The 21,953-nt window shown below is 47.1% G+C and overlaps 1 protein-coding gene across 1 annotated transcript in view; it reads right to left on the bottom strand.

The window, feature by feature from the left end:
• Myo16 (myosin XVI) overlaps positions 1-21,953 on the bottom strand; it is a 393,713-nt gene that overhangs the window by 188,338 nt on the left and 183,422 nt on the right. The window contains exons 16-19 of the mRNA XM_076872404.2: positions 10,241-10,352; positions 7,060-7,177; positions 6,219-6,290; positions 5,380-5,527 (exon numbers count right to left, since the gene is read on the bottom strand). Coding sequence (XP_076728519.2) covers positions 5,380-5,527; positions 6,219-6,290; positions 7,060-7,177; positions 10,241-10,352 — 450 coding nt within the window. The remainder of the gene's footprint in view (positions 1-5,379; positions 5,528-6,218; positions 6,291-7,059; positions 7,178-10,240; positions 10,353-21,953) is intronic.

The following is a 21,953-nucleotide window of genomic DNA, read 5'->3' as shown; positions in this document are numbered from 1 at the left end:
ATGCATATGTTTAAAACTCAATTTACTTACTATACTGTATTGACATGTCAAATGGTGCTGGCCAAAAATGTGGATTTCAATCATGAAGACAAAATCGAATTGATGAAAGCAGTATCTTTAATACCCCTCTGCCATGTTGCTGAGTTGTATCTTCAAATTCACATATTGCTAATTTCAATCTATTTATTCTTAAGGTGTTACTTATATTAAATGGGGGAATGCTCTATAGGTTATATTTCTTAGATTTTGTATATTACACCCTTAGATGTTATACCATGTTCTTATTTATGGTAAATAATAAATATAATAAAATATAAATATGAATATAGTACGGATATTCAAGAAATATATTGTAATGCATTAAGGTTATTATACATAATTACATATGTGGATATATGTATATCTCTATTTTTTATTCATAACTTATGAAGCAAATGAATTGAAATCAATGCAGGTTTGGTGTCTGAAGAAATATAAAGAATTCTAAGTTTCTAATAATCCTATAGCTGCCCAATCTTCTATTTTCTTGCAAAATTCTGATTCAGTCTTCAAGTTAGGAAAAAATCATTTTAAATTGAACATTGATTGCTGAATGTCCATGATTGAAATGTTCATTATGAGATAGGTTCAATTCTAGGGATTGGAAAATATCACTTATCTCTGTAGAAAGACCTCCGTTATTATTGGTTACACTTTAGGGTCTCTAATCACGAATTTCATCTCAGAATCACACATGCAATATCCTGACGGGCCTGGAGCACGTCCTTTGTTTATTGATTATTGAAGGTGGGCATCTGGAAGGTCCACTGCTTCTCAAGGCACAATCTGGTTCCCAATCCCCTTTCCACCCTCAACCCAGAGAGTCTGCTCTCCTGGAGGCACATGCTGGGGAACTGCAGGACACAACCTATTGGTCATGTGAACCCCAGGCCATTGGGCTGTGCTGAGGCAAGCCAGTAGGGGGAGTGACTGCCCAGGCAGGGCGGCATTTGTCACACAGGGAGGCTGGGGCAGACAGGGCAGAGCAACGGAACCCAAGCAGCACAGAGGCAGAGCCAGGAGGCAGAGCCAGGAGGCAGAGCCAGCCAGGTCTACTTCTGCAGCGGGAATCCTTAGTGCTTTGGTGAAGAAGCTCCTCCCCTCTGCCCCTGTCCTGTTCCTCCCAGAAGGGGCAGCACAGTGCAGGCTGGGGCACTGTCACTTGCCATCCTAAGGACAGCCAGCACCATGCTTGGCTCTGGCCCTAGAAACCCAAGTACTGGGTACTTGGGAACTTAAAGAACTGGGATTGATTGACAAGTGAGCCAAAGACCAGCCGGAGCTCCTCGGGGGCAGAAAGGTCTCACCCCCAATTACACTGCGAAGGGAGGGAGGCACAGGAAGGCGTCTTCTCATCATCAATCCTTTGTTTTGTTTTGTTCAAAGTCGTGGTACCAAAAGAAGCAGGAATGCAGCTGCGGTTCAGAGAGCCGTGCAGGACTCTATGCGCGGTGTTGGTGCAGAAGCACCGCAGCCTTGCGACCGCCACGCTGGTACCTACTGTGCTCTCTTCAGATCAAAGATGATCTTATTATGTCCACCCAGGTTTTCCCCAAATGTTTGCAATTTTCTTAGTTAATGGAACAAAAAATACTGAAGGGTGAGCTTTGAGTGACATTAGGAAGAGCCGAGCAGGATCACAGAAAGGAAAGACCTCCATGACAAGAAGGCAGAGGTAAACCCAGGAAGAGCGCAGAGCCCAGGAATGGCCGCGGGACCCTCTTCCTCTCACCAGGTTCGCTGCTCAGACGGTGCTGAGGCCCAGTGGTGAACCCCGATGGAACCTGTGCAGACCCCGTGGAGTCAGGGCTGGCGACCCCGCTGCACGTTCTGTTGTCGCCACCCTGACACTGGCAAGACACGAGAGACTGCTGCTCCCTGTCACACATGCAGACTCGGGACAGAGGCCCTGGGCCAGCACAGCAGGACTTCCCTGTGGCCCTGGGGAGGAAGGTGGCTGCCTGGGGAGAATGAAGTCTTCTGGAAGACACAGAACCGAGGAGAACCTTCCCAGGGAGAGAAGGGAAGGGAAGGCCCACCTTCCACACCCAGCCGTGCTTGCCAGTCTCCTGTGTGTGAGATCCCAGGAAGCCGTACGTGGGCTCTCTGGGTGGCTTACGTAGGGCTTTGCTGATCTTATGGTGGGCACTGCGAGTCAGCTGGCGATTCACAGAGGTGTGCAGTCCAAGGATACACAAGAAGTCAGATCCAGCTTTTCTCATTAGTCGCTCGTTAGAATTTACCTAACATCATTTAAAATCTTATTTAGTCATGAAACATTATCAGTTCAGTGTGAATTGATGGCAAGAGGTGAACGAAGCACAGGGTCTTGCGTTATCTAGTGGCAGCCAGGTTCAGCTCTCTGCTCCCACAAACTAGAGAACAGAGACCAGAATCTCCCAACCAGAATCTCAAAACCCAGCCTCCAGCTGCAGACCTAGGCCCTGAGCATCAGCCGCAGGGGCTCACCCAGAGCCCCCAGTTCCCTTCAGCACAGAGGACGCTCCGTTACCACACACTCTCAGCCTGCCCAACACTGAGGGTCCCACTGGGGTTTGGAAGCAGACTTGGACAGGAAAGCCTGGGACTGTCTCCTCCTGGGCTTCCAGAGAGTGAGTGACAGCCTCTGCTCTTCATGGAGGACCACATGGCACTGTCCACTTCAGGGACAAGGGACCTGGTGAGCGAGGCAGCCTAACTGGGGGTGTGGCCGCAAGCGGCTTATTCATAGTCCCAGCTGTTACCTCCACATGGAGTTGCTATTACCTTAGTTCATGAAGTTATCTGTCAGCTAAGATGCAGGGTGAAAATGGGCGCCGCCTGTCGTCTCTCACATACACAAGGAGCAAGGCCAGTGAACTCCAGGAATCTGCCAGGGAGGGACAGGCCAGGGCCTGGGGAGGGGACCCGGAGAGCACTGGATGGAGCCGATGTGTGGGAAACGGCCAGCACACTGCTGCCCTGGCTCTAAAGTGGGCTTCTCAGAGGCAGAGCACTGGGAGGCGGGCAGTGGCTCCCCCCACAATTTCCCCACATCGTCGCTTCCTCAGCAGTAAGAGGTCATGTTTGGCCATTTAACAGGAAACCTCCTTGATGGTAATTTATATTTGTGAACAATAAAGTGTCAAAGAAATAAAATACATTGTCTGTCTGTTGCTGTTCTTATTGCTATTATTATGATGTCCTTCTGCCTTCTTGGGCTAAATCATTTTGAATTAGACCTAATGAATGTCCGTGTGTTTCAATGCTTGAATCACTGAGACCACTAAGCATGGCCCTTGAACAGTGGCTGCTGGCCAGGTGGCCCCGTGTGCAGAGTCCAGGACAGGCAGCTGGCCAGACACCAAGGCCCAGCCACAACAGTGAAGCCACTCACTCCTCTTCATCAACTGCTCATCAAACTTCACCTGGCTACCCCCCAGGGTTTTCACTTAGAAAGAAACCTACTAGGAATCCAGGGGGAAAAGGACAACTGTTTGAAATGTAACATATTATTCACCTTCAACCTGTTTTGCTGTGACCCAGGAAATGGGTTACCCTCCAAGAGAAGACAGCTGATTCCACTTGTTTTCCCTTTGTTACTTATTAGAATAGATCCTCTTGATGTTGATTCTCTCTTGAAAATTTGCCAATAGAGTATAGAAATGCCTGCACCATCGATTCCAACATGCCTGCCAACTTCAGCCATGGGGGTTAACATTTTTAAATTGATTATCTTTTCTGACACGATCACAAAATTTCAAGGGATTGATAAACAATAAAAGTCTAAAGGTATCCAAATTTTTGAGACTTTCTGTGACTTAAAAGTGGATCTGTACATTTGCAAAACCTTAAGCTTCCCCTGAATCTCTGTGAGCTAGGAATACTGCAAATACAACCTTTCCTTGCATTATTTGTGGATACAGATCCAAGTTTGGGTGACCCACAGAAGAGGGAGAATGGGGAAAATAGGAGTCATCACTCCAACCAGGATTCCCTCTAAGAAGTTACACACAGCAGATGTTCATTTACTTATATTTTCCCATTAATTCCTGCACTCATTCCTTTTGGTTTAGCAAATTTCCCACTGAAGGGAAATCATGCTTTTCTTCATTTATATTTACATTTCAGGGGGTGCATATGCATGCACGTACTTGTTCAAATGTCTAGACCATGTATAAATATTTCTAATTACATAAATGCAAGGCTCTGTAAAATTTAAATGTCAAATGGAAATTTATAAAAGTTTCTATGTACATGCTGCATTTATATAATAATTTTATATTAATTTCCCAATGACAACTTCAGCAAGGCTGCTAATAATTTTATGCAAGTTTCATTTGGCAAATTTAGCACATAAGTAACATTCTATAAATATCATCATAAAGGAAAATCACAAATAACTGAAATAACAGCAAACTTTGGAGTCCTCATCACATAGAACACTAGGGTATTTCTGCTGAAATATAGATTATTCCACAGCTACCCTAAACCACAGGCCATGTATTGAATACACTTATCAATGTGCAGTGGGATTTTAAATGTGCACATTTTAATAAGAACGTAGTATCCCCTTGAACTTGAAACCTTTTTTGAGATATCCACATTTACTTGAGAACTTTCCCATTAATATGGTGTTGTTTTAATGTTTTCCAAGAAACTTGTGAAGGCAGCAGTTGTCAGGAATTTGGTAAAGAAGCCTATGTGGACAAAAAGAAAATTCTCAGAGGGTTTCATTCAAAGACAAGCACACTGTGAAGACTGCTTGATGTAATTCTCCTTTTAATTGTTTGCTCAAGGTCATTATCAGTGGCAAGAATAGTAACAAAGTTTTCTATTGACAAGATGCCATGGAAATCTATAAGTTTTTAGATGATCAAATGGCCTTGAAAAGCCTCTGATTAAAGATAATCAGGGGCATGAGCCAAGATGGTTACCTCAGAGACCCTTGTCAAATAATCCAAGTAGAGAAAGAAAAGGAGGAGTTACGCACACCACTGAATAGTTCTGAGAGAGATCTGGACCACTCGCACACCAGAGCTGCAGGTGCCCTGAGATGGTCTCCTAGGTTCATAGTACCTTGACATTTCTTGGAGCGAAAGGCCTGTGTACCTTCACTCCAGAGAGTGTGTGGGCACACCTGTGCCTACCAGGTGACTCAGCCCTTCAACAGGGGTGTGGGTGGGAAGGGGAGTCTGTGCCTCTAAAGAACAATCCCTAAGACCTTCAAGTAAAGGGACTTGTTAGAAGGAACTGTGAGTTTTGCTCGTGGCACCCTGTACCAGGGAGCGTCCGTCTGTCCCAGCAGAGCCTGGCAGTCTCCTGCAGCAGGAGCAGAGAGGGTGACCGCCTGGTACCTACCTTCTGTGCTCCTGCTCCTCTGGACTGTGCAGGCAGCAGTTCACCGTGTTCACCAGGAAGCCAAACAGGCGGCCGTACAGGGACTTGGCCAGGAGGTCACGGTAAAATTCCGCCATCTGTATAGTGTGTCGTCGTATTATCAAGTCTCCTAAAACACAAAGAACAGGAGGTGTGACGGCAGGGCTCCACTGCCTCAGAGGCTTCTGCTTCATGGGAAACCAAGAAATGGCCAGGAAAGCAGGCCTTGACTGAGGCCTTGACTAACCAGCTCCCAGGCAGGAGGGTGGGCTACTGGCCTATGAGCGGAGCCCAGGCAGCAGAGAGCTCTCAGTAGCCACCTGGGAGCCAAGGAGGCTGAGGTCCTCATCCACCAGCAATCTGGTATTCAAAGCTACTTAACTCCTTTGAATCTTCTTCCCATCATCTGTAGTTAGAATGGCAACAGTCATGCCCACCTGTGATGATCTCCGAGAAGCACTTGGCACCATGCCATGGCCATCAATGCCCAGTAAGGGGCAGCCATGTGTGGCCCGGGAGGTGAAGGAAAGGTAGTCCCCACTTAGGAGGGCAGTGTGACCTCACGCACGCAGGGGTCCGCATTTGATGGGGATCAATCCTTTTGGGTTGACAGCACTGTCTTTCTAAGCTGATGGATTGACCAGAAGGGGTGACCCTGTGCTCTCTCCCGGGAGCACAGGGTTTACAATGCAGTCACATCCAGAGTCCAAACAGGCACTCAATCCCAGGATCAGCTTCACCCAGGGGGCACAGGCCAAGCTGTATTTGGGCTCTATATTTGAGTTGCACCAGGATGAAAGTCCAAGTACAGAAAACTTTACCTTTAAGATACTGGATGTCCGTGGTCAAGGCAGAGGCCAACTCGTCTGTGGACACTTGTAACATTCCAGCCACTGAAATTGAAGCAGTATTATAAAACTCAAGTTAGTGTATGTTTGATACTCAGAACATTTATATATAGAGAACATCTTTACATAGATACATGAGAACACGTGTATTAAAGAAAAGTAACTACTACTGTAATTGCCAAATTCAACCAGAGAAACATCTTAAAGGAATCAATACATCACTAAGTTCTTGTGACTCTGCACAAAAAATCATAACAGGTCTGGGGGCACTGCTGTTCTCACAGATAGTGATGAATTGTTTTCTCCATATTCTTCACTAGATCACTTTGATATAGTAAAGATAGGCTCCTTTAGTTTTATGGTAATTTTTTTTTAAGTGGGGGTGACTAGAAAGGTCATTTCAAAGATGAGAGAAATTTTTGGCAAGGTCTCATACTAAGACAAAGTTGCCAAAAACATATATTATAGAAAAGATAGCATTTAAGGGAAAGGCGTTACATCTTGTTTAAAATGTTTAGCTACCAACATCTCTCCCATATAAACTGGGTGCCATGGCTAGAGGCAGAGAACACTTAAGAACAATAAAAAGTAAACTCAAGTAAGTGCGGAAGAAGCAGAGCTGCTGGAAGAGAGCCCTGCAGCACACACTGGCCATCAGAGCCAGGCCACTCATAAAGCAAAGTAGATGCTCCCCACATTGAGCCCTACTCCTGAGAAGGGCCTGTGCCACGGTTTTTTCTGTACTGTGTCTCCATCTACTGGCAGCTCGGCAAAACTGCACCGCAGTGAGGTTCCTGCCCACCACTCCACTGACCTTGTTCTAGAAGCTGGAGGTCAGAAACAAAGGCAGAGTGAGCATCCGTCAGCGCGGTGAACTGGATGTCTCCAAGGTGCAATATTGCTGCTAGAATAGCAAATAGGTTCTCCACCTCCTGCACAGTGTACAAATAGAGAGCACCAACAGTCTTGCTTAGAGGAAAGACTGAAACACAGATCCTTTAAAAGTCTCAGAGGGTACAAAAGGGGTGTGGCCCTTGTTCATAGGATTGTGGCTTCAGATTCTAAATGTTTGGTGGAAGAAGCACCGATGTCTGCCTTAAAATCACAATCTCATGGCTCAATGCACATTTCCTCTACATCAATGTTTCTGTTCCTGAGACATAAGACAGTGAGAAAGTGCTATTCTGATACAAATCCAGGGGTTCTGATAACCGTCACACCCAAACATGAATGGTCTGTACTGAGCAGGACATTCAGGACGCTGAGATCTGACTGGCTGGATGTCACTTGTGAGGTCAGACTTCACTAGGGTCCTCTAAGGCAGACTCCGGCCTGCCAAGGCCAGCATCCTGCCAAGGCCGGTGGGCCCAGCTGGGCAGCACTGTGGCTGCCCTCCTCAGGAGCCCACTCTGCGGCAGCCGTTCCTCCTTCCCTCCCCGTGACACAAACTGAGGTGGTAGTTACAGAGCTAGAGAAACAAGTGGCTAGCTGTGTTTCAAGGCATCTTAAGGAAAACCAGGGAACAGACAGACGTGGGCCCCAACTGCCTGAGCAGGAGGCTCAGGAAGAAAGAGTGTGCTGAGGGGAGCTCTGAGAACCCCCGCTGCAGAAGGAAGACGGACACCTGGGGTTTGAGTGAGGAAAGGCGTTTTGTGGCAAGAATGGAAAATCAAGAAAGAGCTGCGTAAGGGATGCTTCCCTAGAGCAGCCAGTCTTTAGCATGATGCTGTCCACAGTGGAAGAGGCTGAGCCCCAGGGCAGAGGCCAGGGCCCTTAGTTCTCAGTTCCCTAATTCAGGAGTAGGCCTCGGCCACGCCCACATGGAGGGCGTCCTACCAACAATCTCATTTGACCTACAAACACAGATCAGAGCATCAGCATCCCTGGGGTTCCGTGATTTTCCTCCAAAACGCTCAGTTTTCATGGAAAGCCATGATTTCAGATCATCTGGAGCACGAGAGCATGGGGTGACCTTGAAACTCTCCAGGGTCACCACCCTGTGATCATGGGTCACCCAAAAACATGTTTACTGACCCTAAACCCCAACTCAGGGCTTCCAATTTAATTCATCTCACTTCATGGAATAGCATTTCCCAGCCTATGAAACTCTCTGACAGCGGTTTCCCTTTTCATTAATTCTGATAACTCTTCATCAGTGTCCTGGAGCCTGCAGAGTGGACGCCTCTGGATGGACAGACAAGAAAAATGTGCACTGTCCTCAAGGGTCTTTCCCTTCAGGGTGGAGACAGAGCTGTGGGTGCCACCTGTGGTGCCCACTGTGAGGTGGTGAGTTCCGAGACAGAGGGAGAAATCAGGCCCTCTGGGGGAGGGAGGCTGCTAGGCTGTGTCTGTGTTCAGTAATGGTCCCCTGCTGCCCTGCGGCCACTGGGGACACAGGGCGGAGGTGGAGGCATCTCTATGCACAAAACTCTGGGGACCATGGTGCCTGACACATTTTGACCCCAGGTGCTCAGCCCAGAAACTGTCCTTTGACTGGTAAGGGACATTATATACCCTCCTAAGTGAAAGGGACATTATATATCCTCCTAAGTGAAACGACTGTCCCCATTCAAGTCACTTCAAAGATCACGGTGAAGAGGTGCATTTCATGTCTTTTGTTAAAATATACATGTCTTTTACCAAAAAGGCTGCCCGATTCTCTGTTAGCTACCTGGGCCAGCGGGTGTATTTTGCCTGCCCTGCCTTTGAGGATCAATCACGGATTTTCAAAGTCCTATTTCCAAGCAACTGGTCTTTAGGCAGAACGGCTCCCTGCCCCTCTCTGTGCCCCTTTTCCTGTAGGGGAGGTGGGCATCTCAGGCACGAAGGGAGGGAAACAAAACAGCAGCAGCAGCCAGAGGACAGGGCCGTGCGAGCAGCTGGAGCCCGGGAAGGCAGAGGAGACTGCAGAGGAGGGCAGAGGGCCCGCGCAGCCTGACTGTGACGCTGCCAGCCAGCTCTACCCAGACACTCAGCTCAGCCCGTCTCTGTGGTGAGCAGGTGGGGCCGGGCCAGGAGCCCTCAAGGATTCCACAGTCCATTCCTGGTCCTTCCTGGGTGCTCTCCCACCCCCTCCCACACCACCAATCAGCCACACCTGTGGTCAGGGGAAAGACAGGCCCGCATGAGTCGACACACTGGCTTCAGACAGACAGATGGCATTTACGTGGGTGACGAAATCGGGGGACTCCTGGCATACCCAAGCAACCTCACACTCCTCGTTTCTGAGGACTTGGCCATAAGGGCATGCAGAAAACACACCCGGGAAACAGAGGTTGGGGGCCTCTGAGGGTGTCCCCCAAGGCTCAGCTCACAGCACGTCTCTGACTCCCTAGACCAGGGCCACTCGGTTCAGGGACCACTAACCACATACTGTTCTTTCACTTAAATAATTAAAAGAAGGAATCACTTAAAGTCATTTCTTCACCTCCTTGACCTCACTTCAAGCACCCCACAGCCACACAGGCTCCCAGGCACCACACTGTGTCCACCAACCAAGGGGACACCAGCACTGATGTGGGACACGTGTGGCGCAGCGGCAGGCTGCGGCTTTTCCGTGAAAATGGGCAGCTCTTCGACTTGGTATTTAAAAATAAAGTTTTCTGTTGTCTGAGGAGACATTTATTTTAAAGTGCTCACATTGTTCCTCAGTGATTCTGGACAGTGGGCAGCTGCTCAATCCACAGTTTTTAGGTAGGTTGGCGGGCAGGGATGCTGGGTCTGTTCTGGACATGGACAGGGCTCCTTGGCCACCATCTTGACAGTGTGCCCTCTCCTGTCCCACTCTGTCCACGGTTCCTAGTCCCTGCCACCATCCACGTCTCCTTTGTCTCCTGACCCTCTATTGAGCTCTGGGGGCAGGAGAATCTGTGCTCTGCTAGGCCCCTGGTGTCTACAGCAATATCTGGAACCTAATGGGGTCGAGAAATGCCTCTGAGTGGACACCTGGGCTGGTGGAGGGAGGTTCACTCCGTGGAACACTCAGTAGCACTCACCACAGCGCTGAAGCCAACAACGTTCAGAGCTTGTTTCAAAACCGCGAACTTCTCCCTGTTCAGAGAGCGCTCTGCTGTGGACACATCTTCCCGCGTGGTCTGGTTCAAGTACCTGTTGGGACAAAGACACGGCATTAGGGCTTGGCCTGGAGTGAAACTCAAGTGGTTGGAAGACACTTCAGCCGTATTTGGTCTCCATAATAATGGGAATCGCCTGGACATTGTGTACTGGCGTGTTTACAAAGCTTTTAGTATGTAACAGCACATGCTGTTTCAGGAAAGGAAGAAACCCGGTTCTGGCTGTACCAGAACATAACTGAACTGCGTGACGTGACTCTCACCTTAGCTGCACCCTGCCTTGTGAAAGGAGAAAGTTCCAAATACTCAGTGCTCTTCATATAGAATCCAGCAGGCACTATCACATGCATTGTAATTAACATGTGCATTAAAGAGACTTAATTTACACTCACGTTTCTTCTTGTCGGTACCTTTTAATTATAAGGTATTGATTAATTCATTAATTTATTCCTTTCATTCAACAAACACATATGAATCACCTACCAAATATAGGAAACAGCAGGCAGCTGAGGACTATGTGAAGGTGAAGGAATCCTTCCCGGGACCTCAACTGTGAACACACCACATACCCAGGGGCAGCAAAGATGGCGGTGGGCAGGTGGGGAAAAGGAGGATTGCACAGTGCTTAAGCGTAGGGAGGCAGCAGTACCCAGATGTGGACAAGGAGGAAACGCTTGGGAGGGGTGGGCTCCGGTTCCAAAGAGCAGCACATGAGCAAGACTGGCCAAGCACAGAGGCCGTAAGGCTGACCCGGGATACAACTCTATGAAGACACTCAGCGTTGTGGGCGTGGTGCGTGAGGAGCACAGAGTCTGCACATGCACTCTAACGTGTGACGGCCAGGGGCTACTAGGTTGGAGAAGAGCAGAGCTTTGTACACCCTGCACAAGAGTTTCAGGCAGGTTCCGGAGGGATGGGAGCTCTGAAGCCTGGCGACAGAAAAGAGGCACAACCAACTTGGAGTGTCAGGAGTGTTCTTGCACACTGGTGGGAGGTCACCTGGAAAGAGATGAGTCACAAGGTTCCTGTGGGGACAGGGCTGGGGAGGGGGATGTGGCAAGGCCCTGTGGCTGCTCCCCGCTGAGGGTCAGCACCAGTTGCAGAAAGAGCACGGAAAGTACTGGGGGGCTCTGGAAGGCAATTCTACACACATTCAGAGTCACTGCTACCAAGCACACAGCCATTTCTTTAAATAAGTGAAAAGAAGTTCCTGACCTTAAATGTCCGGTTCATTTAGTGACTGAAAGGAGACTTCTGAGGTCATCTCAGCAAAAACCTGCCCCCCCAACTGTGATTCCCCTACTCACTTATTTATTTTTGTTCATTATTTCTCTCCAAACGTCAATTAACTATTTAGGGACAGTCATTAATTCTTGAGGCAAATTCTAGAGGAAAAAAGAAAGTCTGTGTTCTTAAAGCAAAAGATGACAGGAAAATCCTAATTGATATAAAAAGTATCACCTGACAATGTGTGTATTCAGCAGGTGTTTAATACGTAGGGAGCAGTGGGAAAACAAAAGAGAAGGAAGGGAAGGAAGGAGAGGGAGAGAGGAAGGGAGGAAGCTGGCCCCGTGGAGGGAGCTCATCCAACCCCGTTGGCTTTCCCTCATGGTGACTGTCACACGGGCTCCAGCACCACCCAGGTCTCTGCTACCTCTGTGACTGTGCACAGCTGTACTGTCCCTGAGTCCACCCTACATCATGGAGCTCTGGTGTTTGTGTCTGTCCATGAACTAGTTAAAAGAGTCCCAAGAAAACCAACAAAGTGCACATGAGCCTTTTAAAAAATTTTTGGTCTTATTCACATTAATAAATTCTAAAAACCAATGGATATTACATAATAAAAGAAATAAAAAGACTTATAAAAGTATGAATTTCACAAAAATGGGAACACAGTCCCTTGGAGACTTGCCCAGGCAGCCGTGTGAACCAAGTGCTTCCCTGGGCACCCTGCTGCAGACTGGACGTTTTAGTTAACTGTTTGGCATCTGGGGACATCAAGCTTGTCTCTAGTTTGAGACTGTTATAAATAAAGCCACAATGGACATGCATGCACAGGTGTTTGTGCAAACACAACGTTATTTCTCTGGGACAAATGCTGGGGGGGGGGGGCGGGACGGCGGGGTGAGAGCTGGCTCATGTGGTGGATGCACAGTTTTATGAGGAATCCAAACTCCTGTCCAGCGTGGCTGCAGTCCCCTGTGTCTGCACCAGCAATGCAGAGGGCTGCAATTTCACCACAGCCTCGCCAGGAACCGCGGCTGTACCACAGTCACATCAGCCATGTCACTGGCTTAGCATGCCCTTCTCTTATGTGCGTGAGGCCTCTGCGTCCCCTCTAGTGTGAGTATGTGGCCTCTGCGTCCCCTCTAGTGTGAGTGTGTGGCCTCTGCGTCCCCTCTTTTGTGAAATACCTCTTCTTGTCTTTAGGTCATTTGCTCATGGTTTTAAAATGATGTTTTTCCTGCTGTTGATTTTGGAGACTTATTTTTCTATCTTAAACCTCTGTCCTTTGTTAAATATGTGGTTCGCAATATTTTCTCCCAGGATACAGCTCGCCTTTTAATCCTCTTAATGGAGTTTTCTGAAGAATAAAAACTTTATATTATGTAATACAATGTATCCATTTTTTCTGGTAGGGTTCTTGTGTTTGGTGTCAACTTCTTGCCCTGTCCTAGATCCCAAAGATTCCCTTCTCCCCATCTGTAAAAATTGTAGAGCATTATGCTTTACCTGTAAGTCCACGATATATTCCAATTTTTTATACAAGGTGTGAGGTTTTTTTGCTTTGCTTTTGTTATTTCTGTCCTGTTTCTATTTTGGCCATGGATGTGCAACTGAGCCAGCACCTTCTGCCAAAGGCTCTCTTTCCTCAAGTGGATTGCTCTGCACTTGTCAAAAATCAAGTGGGCAATATTCGTGTGAATCCATTCCTGCAGTCTCTGTCCGGCTCTCCTTATGCGTGTGTCTGTCTGCCGACCAATACCATGTGATCAGGATCACCATAGCCACATGATACGTCTTAACCTGGGTAGACCGATTCCTCTGATTTATTCTTCTTTCAAGATTATTTTAGCTATTCCAGGCCTGTGTCTTTACACATAAATTTTAGAATAATATTATTTATGTGTCTTAACATTGTGAAGATTTCAATAGGAATGGCATTGACTTTATAAATTATCTCGGGGATACAGACATTGTTGTATATTGAGATTTCCAATCCATGAACATGGTATGTCTCTTTGATTTCGCTCATCAGTTTTTTGTAATTTGTAGCATACAAATTCTGTAAATATGTTGCTAAGTGTACATCTGAATAGTTCACTTTCTTGGAGGATCTGGAAAGGGTATAATGTTTTTAAGTTTGATTTCCACATGTTTGATGTTAATTCATAGTAGTTAATATTTGCAATTGATTCTGTGCACTAAGCTTGTCTCCTTAGACCTGATGAACTCACTCATTAGTTTAATGTGATTTTATGTAGTTTTCTCAGTTCTCACCCCCTTTTCTCATCATGAAATCTGATGGTGCTTTCTTTCAGCTAAGTTTACAAATGTAATTTTTATAGATTAATATTAAAAATATGCACATCTTTGCCCAACATTTCTTCTTGCTATCTCTTACAGGAAAATAAAAAAAATATAGATGAATGCATGTTAAAATTGTGAGAAATTCTACTTAGGTATCTAATAAGAAAATGTTTTCATTACAAGTTAAATTTGCTTAAAGTTGGCCAGCAACTACAATTGTTGACCATGCACTATTTATAATCAGCTATTCTATTACTCCAGTTAGCTCACTGTCCTAACAACAAAGGGCATGCTGATGACATCCTAAGCTGGTCAATTATATCACCAAAATAATTCCCATGTGCATGTGGGCTGTGTGTGTGAGTGTGTGTGTGTGTGTGTGTGTGTGAGTGTGTGCACATGCACATGTGCTTTGCTTGTGGTAAGGTAAACAGGTTCTGGAATAAATTTATTATGCTGTCTAAGAACATATGGGTAGAGTTGATAAATCACAGTAAGTCATTCAGTAAATCACGGGAGAGCTTCCCCTTGTTAGCTGAAGAGTCCACGCTGGGACTCTTCTATACACAGTGTAGAAGAGCAAATTAAAATGCTACTGCACAGCCTGTGGCACCCTCTGAGGACTTGGAATTCAGGATAGTGGTGATCTGATGTGAATATCAAGCACAAACAATGATGGTTTGCAGAAAACACTGTCATCAAATTTCAAGGCCTGTGTCCTCTCTCTGCCCACACCATATCAGGGCGGTACCGGACACATTAAAACAGCAGCAGCCGTCTGTGTACTCAGTGTTGTTCAGCCTGCATGTATACCCATGGTCCACAGAGATTGGAGGCTCAAACAGAAATAAATGATCATATTATTCCCTCAAAAACAAACCTGACAGCCTGTCCACAGACTCTAAATACTATCTTTTGCTCTGTTTTTTACCTGCCCAATGAATACAAAGGCATAACGTTTTCTCCACTGTGGCAAAGCTGCCTTGTACTTGATGTTTCACATGTAAGCAAAAAAAACCAGGTCACGCCAACCAGGAGGCCAGCACGCAGGAGGCCAGCACACAGGAGGCCAGCACAGAGTGCTAAGCCCACGGCAGGACAAGCCCTTGCCCCTGCACCCCACCCTGCTCCTCAAAAGAAAATTCTTTTCTTTATTGTAATTGAATAATCTGGAACATATTAACTGGTTTTGAGTCCCTCCCAGTGGGAGGTCAATATGACTTTTTATTAAACAAAAGGATTAGATACATAAATCTCCACGAATGAAAGCATTGGTCTATTAGCCATGTGCCATTTTGTTTGGAAAGAGAAAGCCCTGCCAGTGGTCCCCAGGAAAAGAACAGGATTCACATTCAGACTTAGGGGCTTGTGACATTCCCAGAAGAATTTATCTGCATTTTCCCATCAGACAGAACATCTCTCCAAAACGTCTGGTGAAGCTGGTCCTCAACTCTCCATCCTGCAAACAGTGACCTTGTTATGGTCAATTCTGTGTTCCTTGAAAGTGAGTGACTGGGTGACCTCTGGTGGACAGGGGAGGTATGGCTGTGCTCTCTGGCCCTGGACAAGGTTGGGGGCTGAAGCCAGGTGTGCACCCACCTGGACTTATGTCCAGTCGTGGTCCCTTCTGCTAGAGGAAGGGCCCTGCTTCCTCCTCATGGAGTGTCTCATGAGGAGCTGTCCATACTTAGAGGAGTGGTCAGTGAACAGGAGAAAGAGCAGGCTGTGCTTGGGGTCTGTGGGCTGGCCTGGCTTTGATGATGGCGGGGTCCCTTTAACAAGGCCTGGGGAGGGCTGAGCTTTCTCCCCTCACACCAGGCCACCTCCCACGCTCTGCATACACCAGCAGGCTGTGGCCAGCAGCGGGTGCTACAGGTGCTGAGCCTCTCCTCAGAGACCATAGCTGTCCGGGTGTTGTCAGAAGTGTCCAAGACACTGAGGAAGGACAGGCCCCCACACCTTACATCCTACACATGGGCTGAGGCCCCACCTATGCCAGGACTTCTGCAGCATGTAGAAACCGTAGGGTAGTGGATTCAGAGTCCTCACCATTTCCGGATAGGCACCCCTCAGGGCTGCGCTGCTGAACAGTTTCACCTGGGACACACCCTGGACCTTGCAGCAAGTGTTCAAGGAGTAGGCGCTGTGTGAAAAGCACCTGGCTGTTGGTATATGAAGTTACTTCTTATTTTTTTTTTGGTAATGGGGATTTGGGGATTGAACCCAGGGGTGCTTTACCACTGAGCTACATCCCAATCCTTTATTAGTTTTTCTTTCTTTCTTTTTTTTTGAGTCAGTTTCTCCCTAAGTTGCTGAGATTGGCCTCTAAATTATAACCCGACTGCCTCAGCCTCCCAAGTCAGTGTGATTACAGGTGTGCTCCACTGTACCTGGCTCAAACAACCTGTTTCATCAGGTGGGTCCAAAGAATTTTATTTTCCTTTCAAAACATTCTACCATCTACCCTATTTCTCTCTCCTTTCTTCCAATTTCATCGACTCAAATACCCACAATCAATGGGCAAACGTCTTTCTTCTGCTGTGCTGGGTGGAGATTACCTGAGTGGGCAGGTCTTCATTCTCCATGACCCGGGGCCACCTCCCTCCATGATCCGCAGCAGCAGGCCGGCTTCCTGACCTCACTGCAGCACCCTAAGGCTTCTGATCTTCTCATCTCCATCCACCCACACCCACCCACACACTCCAGGAGCCTCAGCCTGGCCCTGTATTGTGCCTTTAGATCAAAACCACTTCTACATTAGAAAAATACCAGCATACCTCCAAAATGTCACTGTACGTTTACAATGAAAAATTATCTGAAAGTCACAAATTCTGAAAACTTAATATCAGGAAATGTCAGAATGATGTGCCTCAGGTTAGGATGAGATATTCTAATTTAGAGATGTTAATATGTGAAATCCATACAAGTTGAACATGAATGTGCTGAAGCTGCCAGTCACTCAAAAAGGCTCTCGATTACAGCAAGATATTTAAGACTGTTTCACAAAAGATGGATTTGGACTTCTCCAGACCAGTAGGATGGAACATGTATGTCAACTCAGAAGAACAAATTAACATTGCTTAAAATTGCTCCTCATATACCCTGGAAATTAATATTCTGACATACCTAGAAAATAAAATAAATTTCTGGCCAGAGACTGAGTTACCCAATGACTATTTCTACTACTACTACTACTCAATATGACTCTTATTTAGGAAAAAACTGTAGTTGTCTAAACCAATTCCAATTATTAAAGATTTCAATAACATAAAATTGTAAAGAAAGTTATTCTTATGCTCAGATGTACCTTCAATGTCAAGTTTATTTTCAATTTTCGAACGTGTAAGACAACATTTATGTCCTTAGAAATACATGTAAATTGATCCACGGTCTTGTGGACTCTTTAGACATTACAACAAACCCCTGATGGCATCTTTTACTCTAATCTTCTGCTTCTCATAATTTCAATATTTATAGTTAAGACATCAAACACTTCAGAGTTAGCAATGAACCTCAGCTGTTATGAAAACAGCAGCTTGTAAAATCACCAAGTTTTAAATTAGCAGCTCTTTACTTTGGATGTGTTAGGGAATCCAAAACTTAAAGGGGGAGTTAAGTGACACAAAGGAAGGCAAAGGCTGAGGGCCACCGTCTTCTGTGTCAAGTACCATTGCGTGGGCGCATTTCACCTGCCTCCCTCAGACACATGAACGGGGGATGTCCCGTGAGGCTGTGTTTAGGAATAAGGTTCCCCTCGTCACCCATGCAAGGCTCCTATCCCATGCACTGTTTGGAGCAGGAGTCTGGATGCAGAGATTGGGAGAGAGGAGCCAGGAGGAGACGAGCCAGACAGACAGAGTGCAGTGGACCTCACATGGGGTGCATGCTGATTGCTCTGACTCAGAACTGGGTCCAGCTGATTGACTAACGGCAAACAGCCTCAACATCCACCTCACTCCCCACATCTCCAACTTCAGACAGGAGACCTCTGCTGAAATTGAAATCAGCACTCCCTGGAATCAAGCATACATTTCACACAAAGAGGACTCCAGATCCACCCCAGAAGGTCAGGTACCGTGGACATTCACAATATCAATGATGTTACCCATACACCTCTGCACTGCACTGGTGACGCCCAGGCCAGGACAGCGGAAGCACTTAACATGGCGGCATTCCCCAGCATTTTGCTTGCAGCATGCCTGCCGGCAGGATGCAGCCCAACTCACAAGCAGTGGTTCAGGCAGTAAGGAAGGGAAAGCGTTTTCTCAGCCATCCATTCATTTCCTCCCCACCCTGCACTGCTTCTGTTTGAACCATGGGGATCCGTGGAAATGCTCTCCTTTCACACCCTTGCACTGTGAGGACAGCATATTTCTTTCTTTCACTGGCAGGACATACTTAACATAGGAGACAGGTCATCTCACCTTTTCCTTAATTTACTAACTCTGCTTTGAAATATTTAATTTAATCCCAATCATACTTTCCCAGTTCCCACCTTCTGCTGCTCACTACTAGGGAGGCTTCAAAATAAATCTGGATGATGGAAATTGCTAGAACAGAGGTAAGCAGTCTATGCTGCTTGTGTGAATTAGAGATTTACTAAAATAAGCTTGAGCAAAGGTACGCTTGTGAGAAACACTGCTTCGAGTTTTTGTTGGTATTCACTGTTCAATTTTAAGAAGGACAGCTTCAGTCAAGAGAGGAAGACTGCTGAGTTTCTGTATCTGCCAAGAATTGTGCTTAGTGGGGTTCAAAGATGAAGGAGGCAGAGGACTTGTCTAGAGAGCTAGATCAAACAAACCAGCCAGAAAGACAAAGTGAGGCACAAAGACAAAATCTATTGTGTATGATAGATGTTCAGAATGCATAATACTAATACTACATTGAACAGTAGTATACAGAATAACAATGATTATTCAATTAAGTCCAAGAAGGCAAATCAAGATTTAAAATGCATTTTGGTTGATTTAAATTCTGAAATGCTGGAGCGTGTTCGATAGTGATCATCTGAAATAGAACGCCACGTTCAGCTGCAGGGCAATGAAACGCTAAGGTTCTGCAGTGCGCTTACTTTCATCAGCACTTTTCTTAGGGTTTTTATAATCCTGGGGATTCTTCACACATTAAAAACAACTCCTTGTCTAGGGAAGGTGAACTTAGAAGTCATGCAGACACTTAAGAGTAAAGGTGCTTGTAATAATTATTACATTATGTGAGGCAGAGAATAAATAGCCAAATAATAAAATTACTACTTGAAACAATGAAGGAGGAATCATAAAACAAATCCAAAGTCCCAGAAGAGTGGAGGGCACTCTCCCCCCTTCCTACCTGATGTTCACTGGGAGTGGAACTGGACACACTGCAAGCCCAGGGCATGGACTGTCATGCACATCAGTTGACAGACAGCTTCCTGGGCATATGCAAAACCAAACACACTTGTAAGCATTTAAGAAAACTCGGTCAAGTAAACAACATGGAACCAGTCTGCTGTGAGTCGGGGAGGAGGATGTGTGGCCTGGAACCAAAGCAAGCAGTGTGGCATGACCTGTCCATTTTGAAGTGATTTGAACTGCAGAAGCCTCACAGCGATTTTAAAAGAGAAAGGGCGTGTCTGTCAGCTAAACCAGAGCTTAGGGATCACTTTTACAGGACACAAAAGAGCCCAGAGACAAGCACATCTGGCATGGTGTGTGATCACAGGGAGCAGGGGCCTGAGCAGAGGTCTGGCTGTGACATCAGGCCAGCCGTCCCTAGGGTCCCTAGGTCCTACCTCCTGCCATTGGCTGTGACTGTACCTGCCGGGCTACTTTTCACTGAGGCAGATTCACTCTCCTCAGATCCCACCCAGACCTGAGGAAGCAGGTGCACCCTGCCAGAGCCCCGCCCTGGAGCTGTGCACCCTGAGATTCTGCAGCCTGAGGGACACCCTGGGCATCAGCCAAGCTTCCTGGCACAGAGCAAGCCAGGGAGGGGCCCAAGTTGAGCAGAACATACTAAAACAATCCTTCCTATGAAGAATAAGATGCAGTCTGTTGTAGGTCGTGGGTGAAAACATCCGAATTCTGGCCTGCCAGGTGGGATTCCCAGCAGAACTACCCTCAATACCGCCACCCTGCCACCTCACCTCCTCTATCACTTATAAGCCTTCTCTGCTGTTCTTAGTATTCGGGGTTTCTTTTTCTCTTTAATGCACTTTTCTGCATTACCAGGAGGCAGGAATTCTGTGGTGAGGGCTTACAGGTTCAACTCATGAATCATTTTACTGAGCAGTTGCATTTGATGGAAGAGACAATAAAAAGAAATAATCCATCATCACCGTGTGCTGGTCTGTTTACCATGAATCATTTAAACCGGCCAGATACTGCATCATGCGCAGGACAAGCTGTTCCCTGCTGCTCTGCCTCTGGATGCCACACAGGTATGATGCAGACCTGGGCACGTGGTGAGTCACTGGCAATGGCAGAACAAAGCCTGGGCAAGGACACCTGGTGTCTCCTATTGATGCTGATGTCACGGGTGCTTTATTCCAGATGAAAGTGTTAGCTTAGTCTACGTAAAGCCTTAATGCTCTGGATTAGCCATTTCCAATAATATTCCCCAAGTAAGCAGAGAAGTGTTTAATGCTTAAATTTGTTAAAATATGGAGCTGTAGTGAGATCCATGATCCATTTCCTGAGCAGATTGAAGGATACTTGAATGCCATGTTTTACTGCTTTAGTTATTACTGATCTTCGTCTGTCAGTCACACACACACACACACACACACACACACACACAAGTGATCCATCTACATTTACAGATAGCTCAGATATCTTCATACAACCTAAGACCACTCTTAATTCTGGATTTATACTGAGGAGAAATAATCTCTTCATTTCTTAAGAGGAAATACACTGACTTCTGTTTTCAGATCAACTGACAACAAGCCTCTCTCTCCTCAGTGTTCCTGCGCACACATGTCCTGGGCACCTGCAACCTGACCCTCAGAGCTTACGAGGCCTTCAGCCTACTCACTGGGCAAGAGTCTATGTTTTAAGGGTGACATGGGGAAAGAGAGGACATTGCTGGCCCTAGAAACCATTGAGCTGGACAGCCAAAGGGTTCCCTCCTCCAGGGGCGGGTATTCCACAGGACACCTGCCCCCAGGTCCGGGTGTTCTTTAGTCTCCAGAGACAGAGTCCAGAGAGATGCCACAGGACACGCGGCCTGTAAGGCTGAGTCGAGGTTCGAGGAGGAGTTAGACCAGAGACCTCAGGGGGCCACCGACTGGCTCATGCCCTCGGGGGCAACAGAGCAGCCCCGTGGTCTCCGCCAATTGAGTCTGCTCTCCTCCTTGAGTAACACAGAGGTGCTCATCTGGAAACACGGAGACCGAACAACAGAACACACAGCACCTGCAAATCAGCAAGCAGGCCGCTCCGACTTCCTGCCAGTGGGGCCATGCTCCTGACTTTCTGCTCTTGCTGATCATGGCTGGTGGGTGCTTGGCGGAACCACCCTCCTCACGCCTCGGGCTGCAGGACCCTGCCGCCTGACCTTCACAGAGGTTCTCCTAAGTCACCTCAGATCCTGCAGCCCACGGGGTGAGGGCAACTCTACCAGCACCCATCAGTGAGTTTCATTGGCAGAGAGGAAGCTGTTCTGTGGCGTGGGGAGGCAGGAAGCGCCACTGACTCCCCCTGACGCAGGAAGCACAGCACTGCTGAGGTGCTTCTGGAGTCCCGTTGAGATGGTCCCTGGAAGGAGCCACACAGGGAGGAGCTGCACTCCCTCATCCCACAGCCTCTCAGCCTCCATTTCCATGTGCGTTTTCTCAGGATGCTCTGCGCACCTAGGGTGGAGCGCTCGCTGGGCAGACCGACAAGGCCACGTCCCGTCTGTGTGAACTTCTTGTGGGTGTAAACATCTGGGTTACTCCTGACTCGGCCCTAACCTGATTCGGGAGGACCTAAAAGCCCTTTGCTGTATCAAAGATTCTCTGGGGCCCTTCCTGTGGCCAAAGCCACTTGATAATAAGAGACACCAGCATCGGAGCAACAACAAAAATAGTCTAGCAAATGAAATGGTAGCCCCTGTGTGGTGGTGCCAGACCTAGGTCCCTGAA

Source organism: Callospermophilus lateralis, chromosome 12 (genome assembly GCF_048772815.1).
Source record: "Callospermophilus lateralis isolate mCalLat2 chromosome 12, mCalLat2.hap1, whole genome shotgun sequence".
NCBI classification, from domain to species: domain Eukaryota; kingdom Metazoa; phylum Chordata; class Mammalia; order Rodentia; family Sciuridae; genus Callospermophilus; species Callospermophilus lateralis.
The sequence above is the reverse complement of the archived record's forward strand: the minus strand, read 5'-3'. Positions and strand labels throughout refer to the sequence as shown.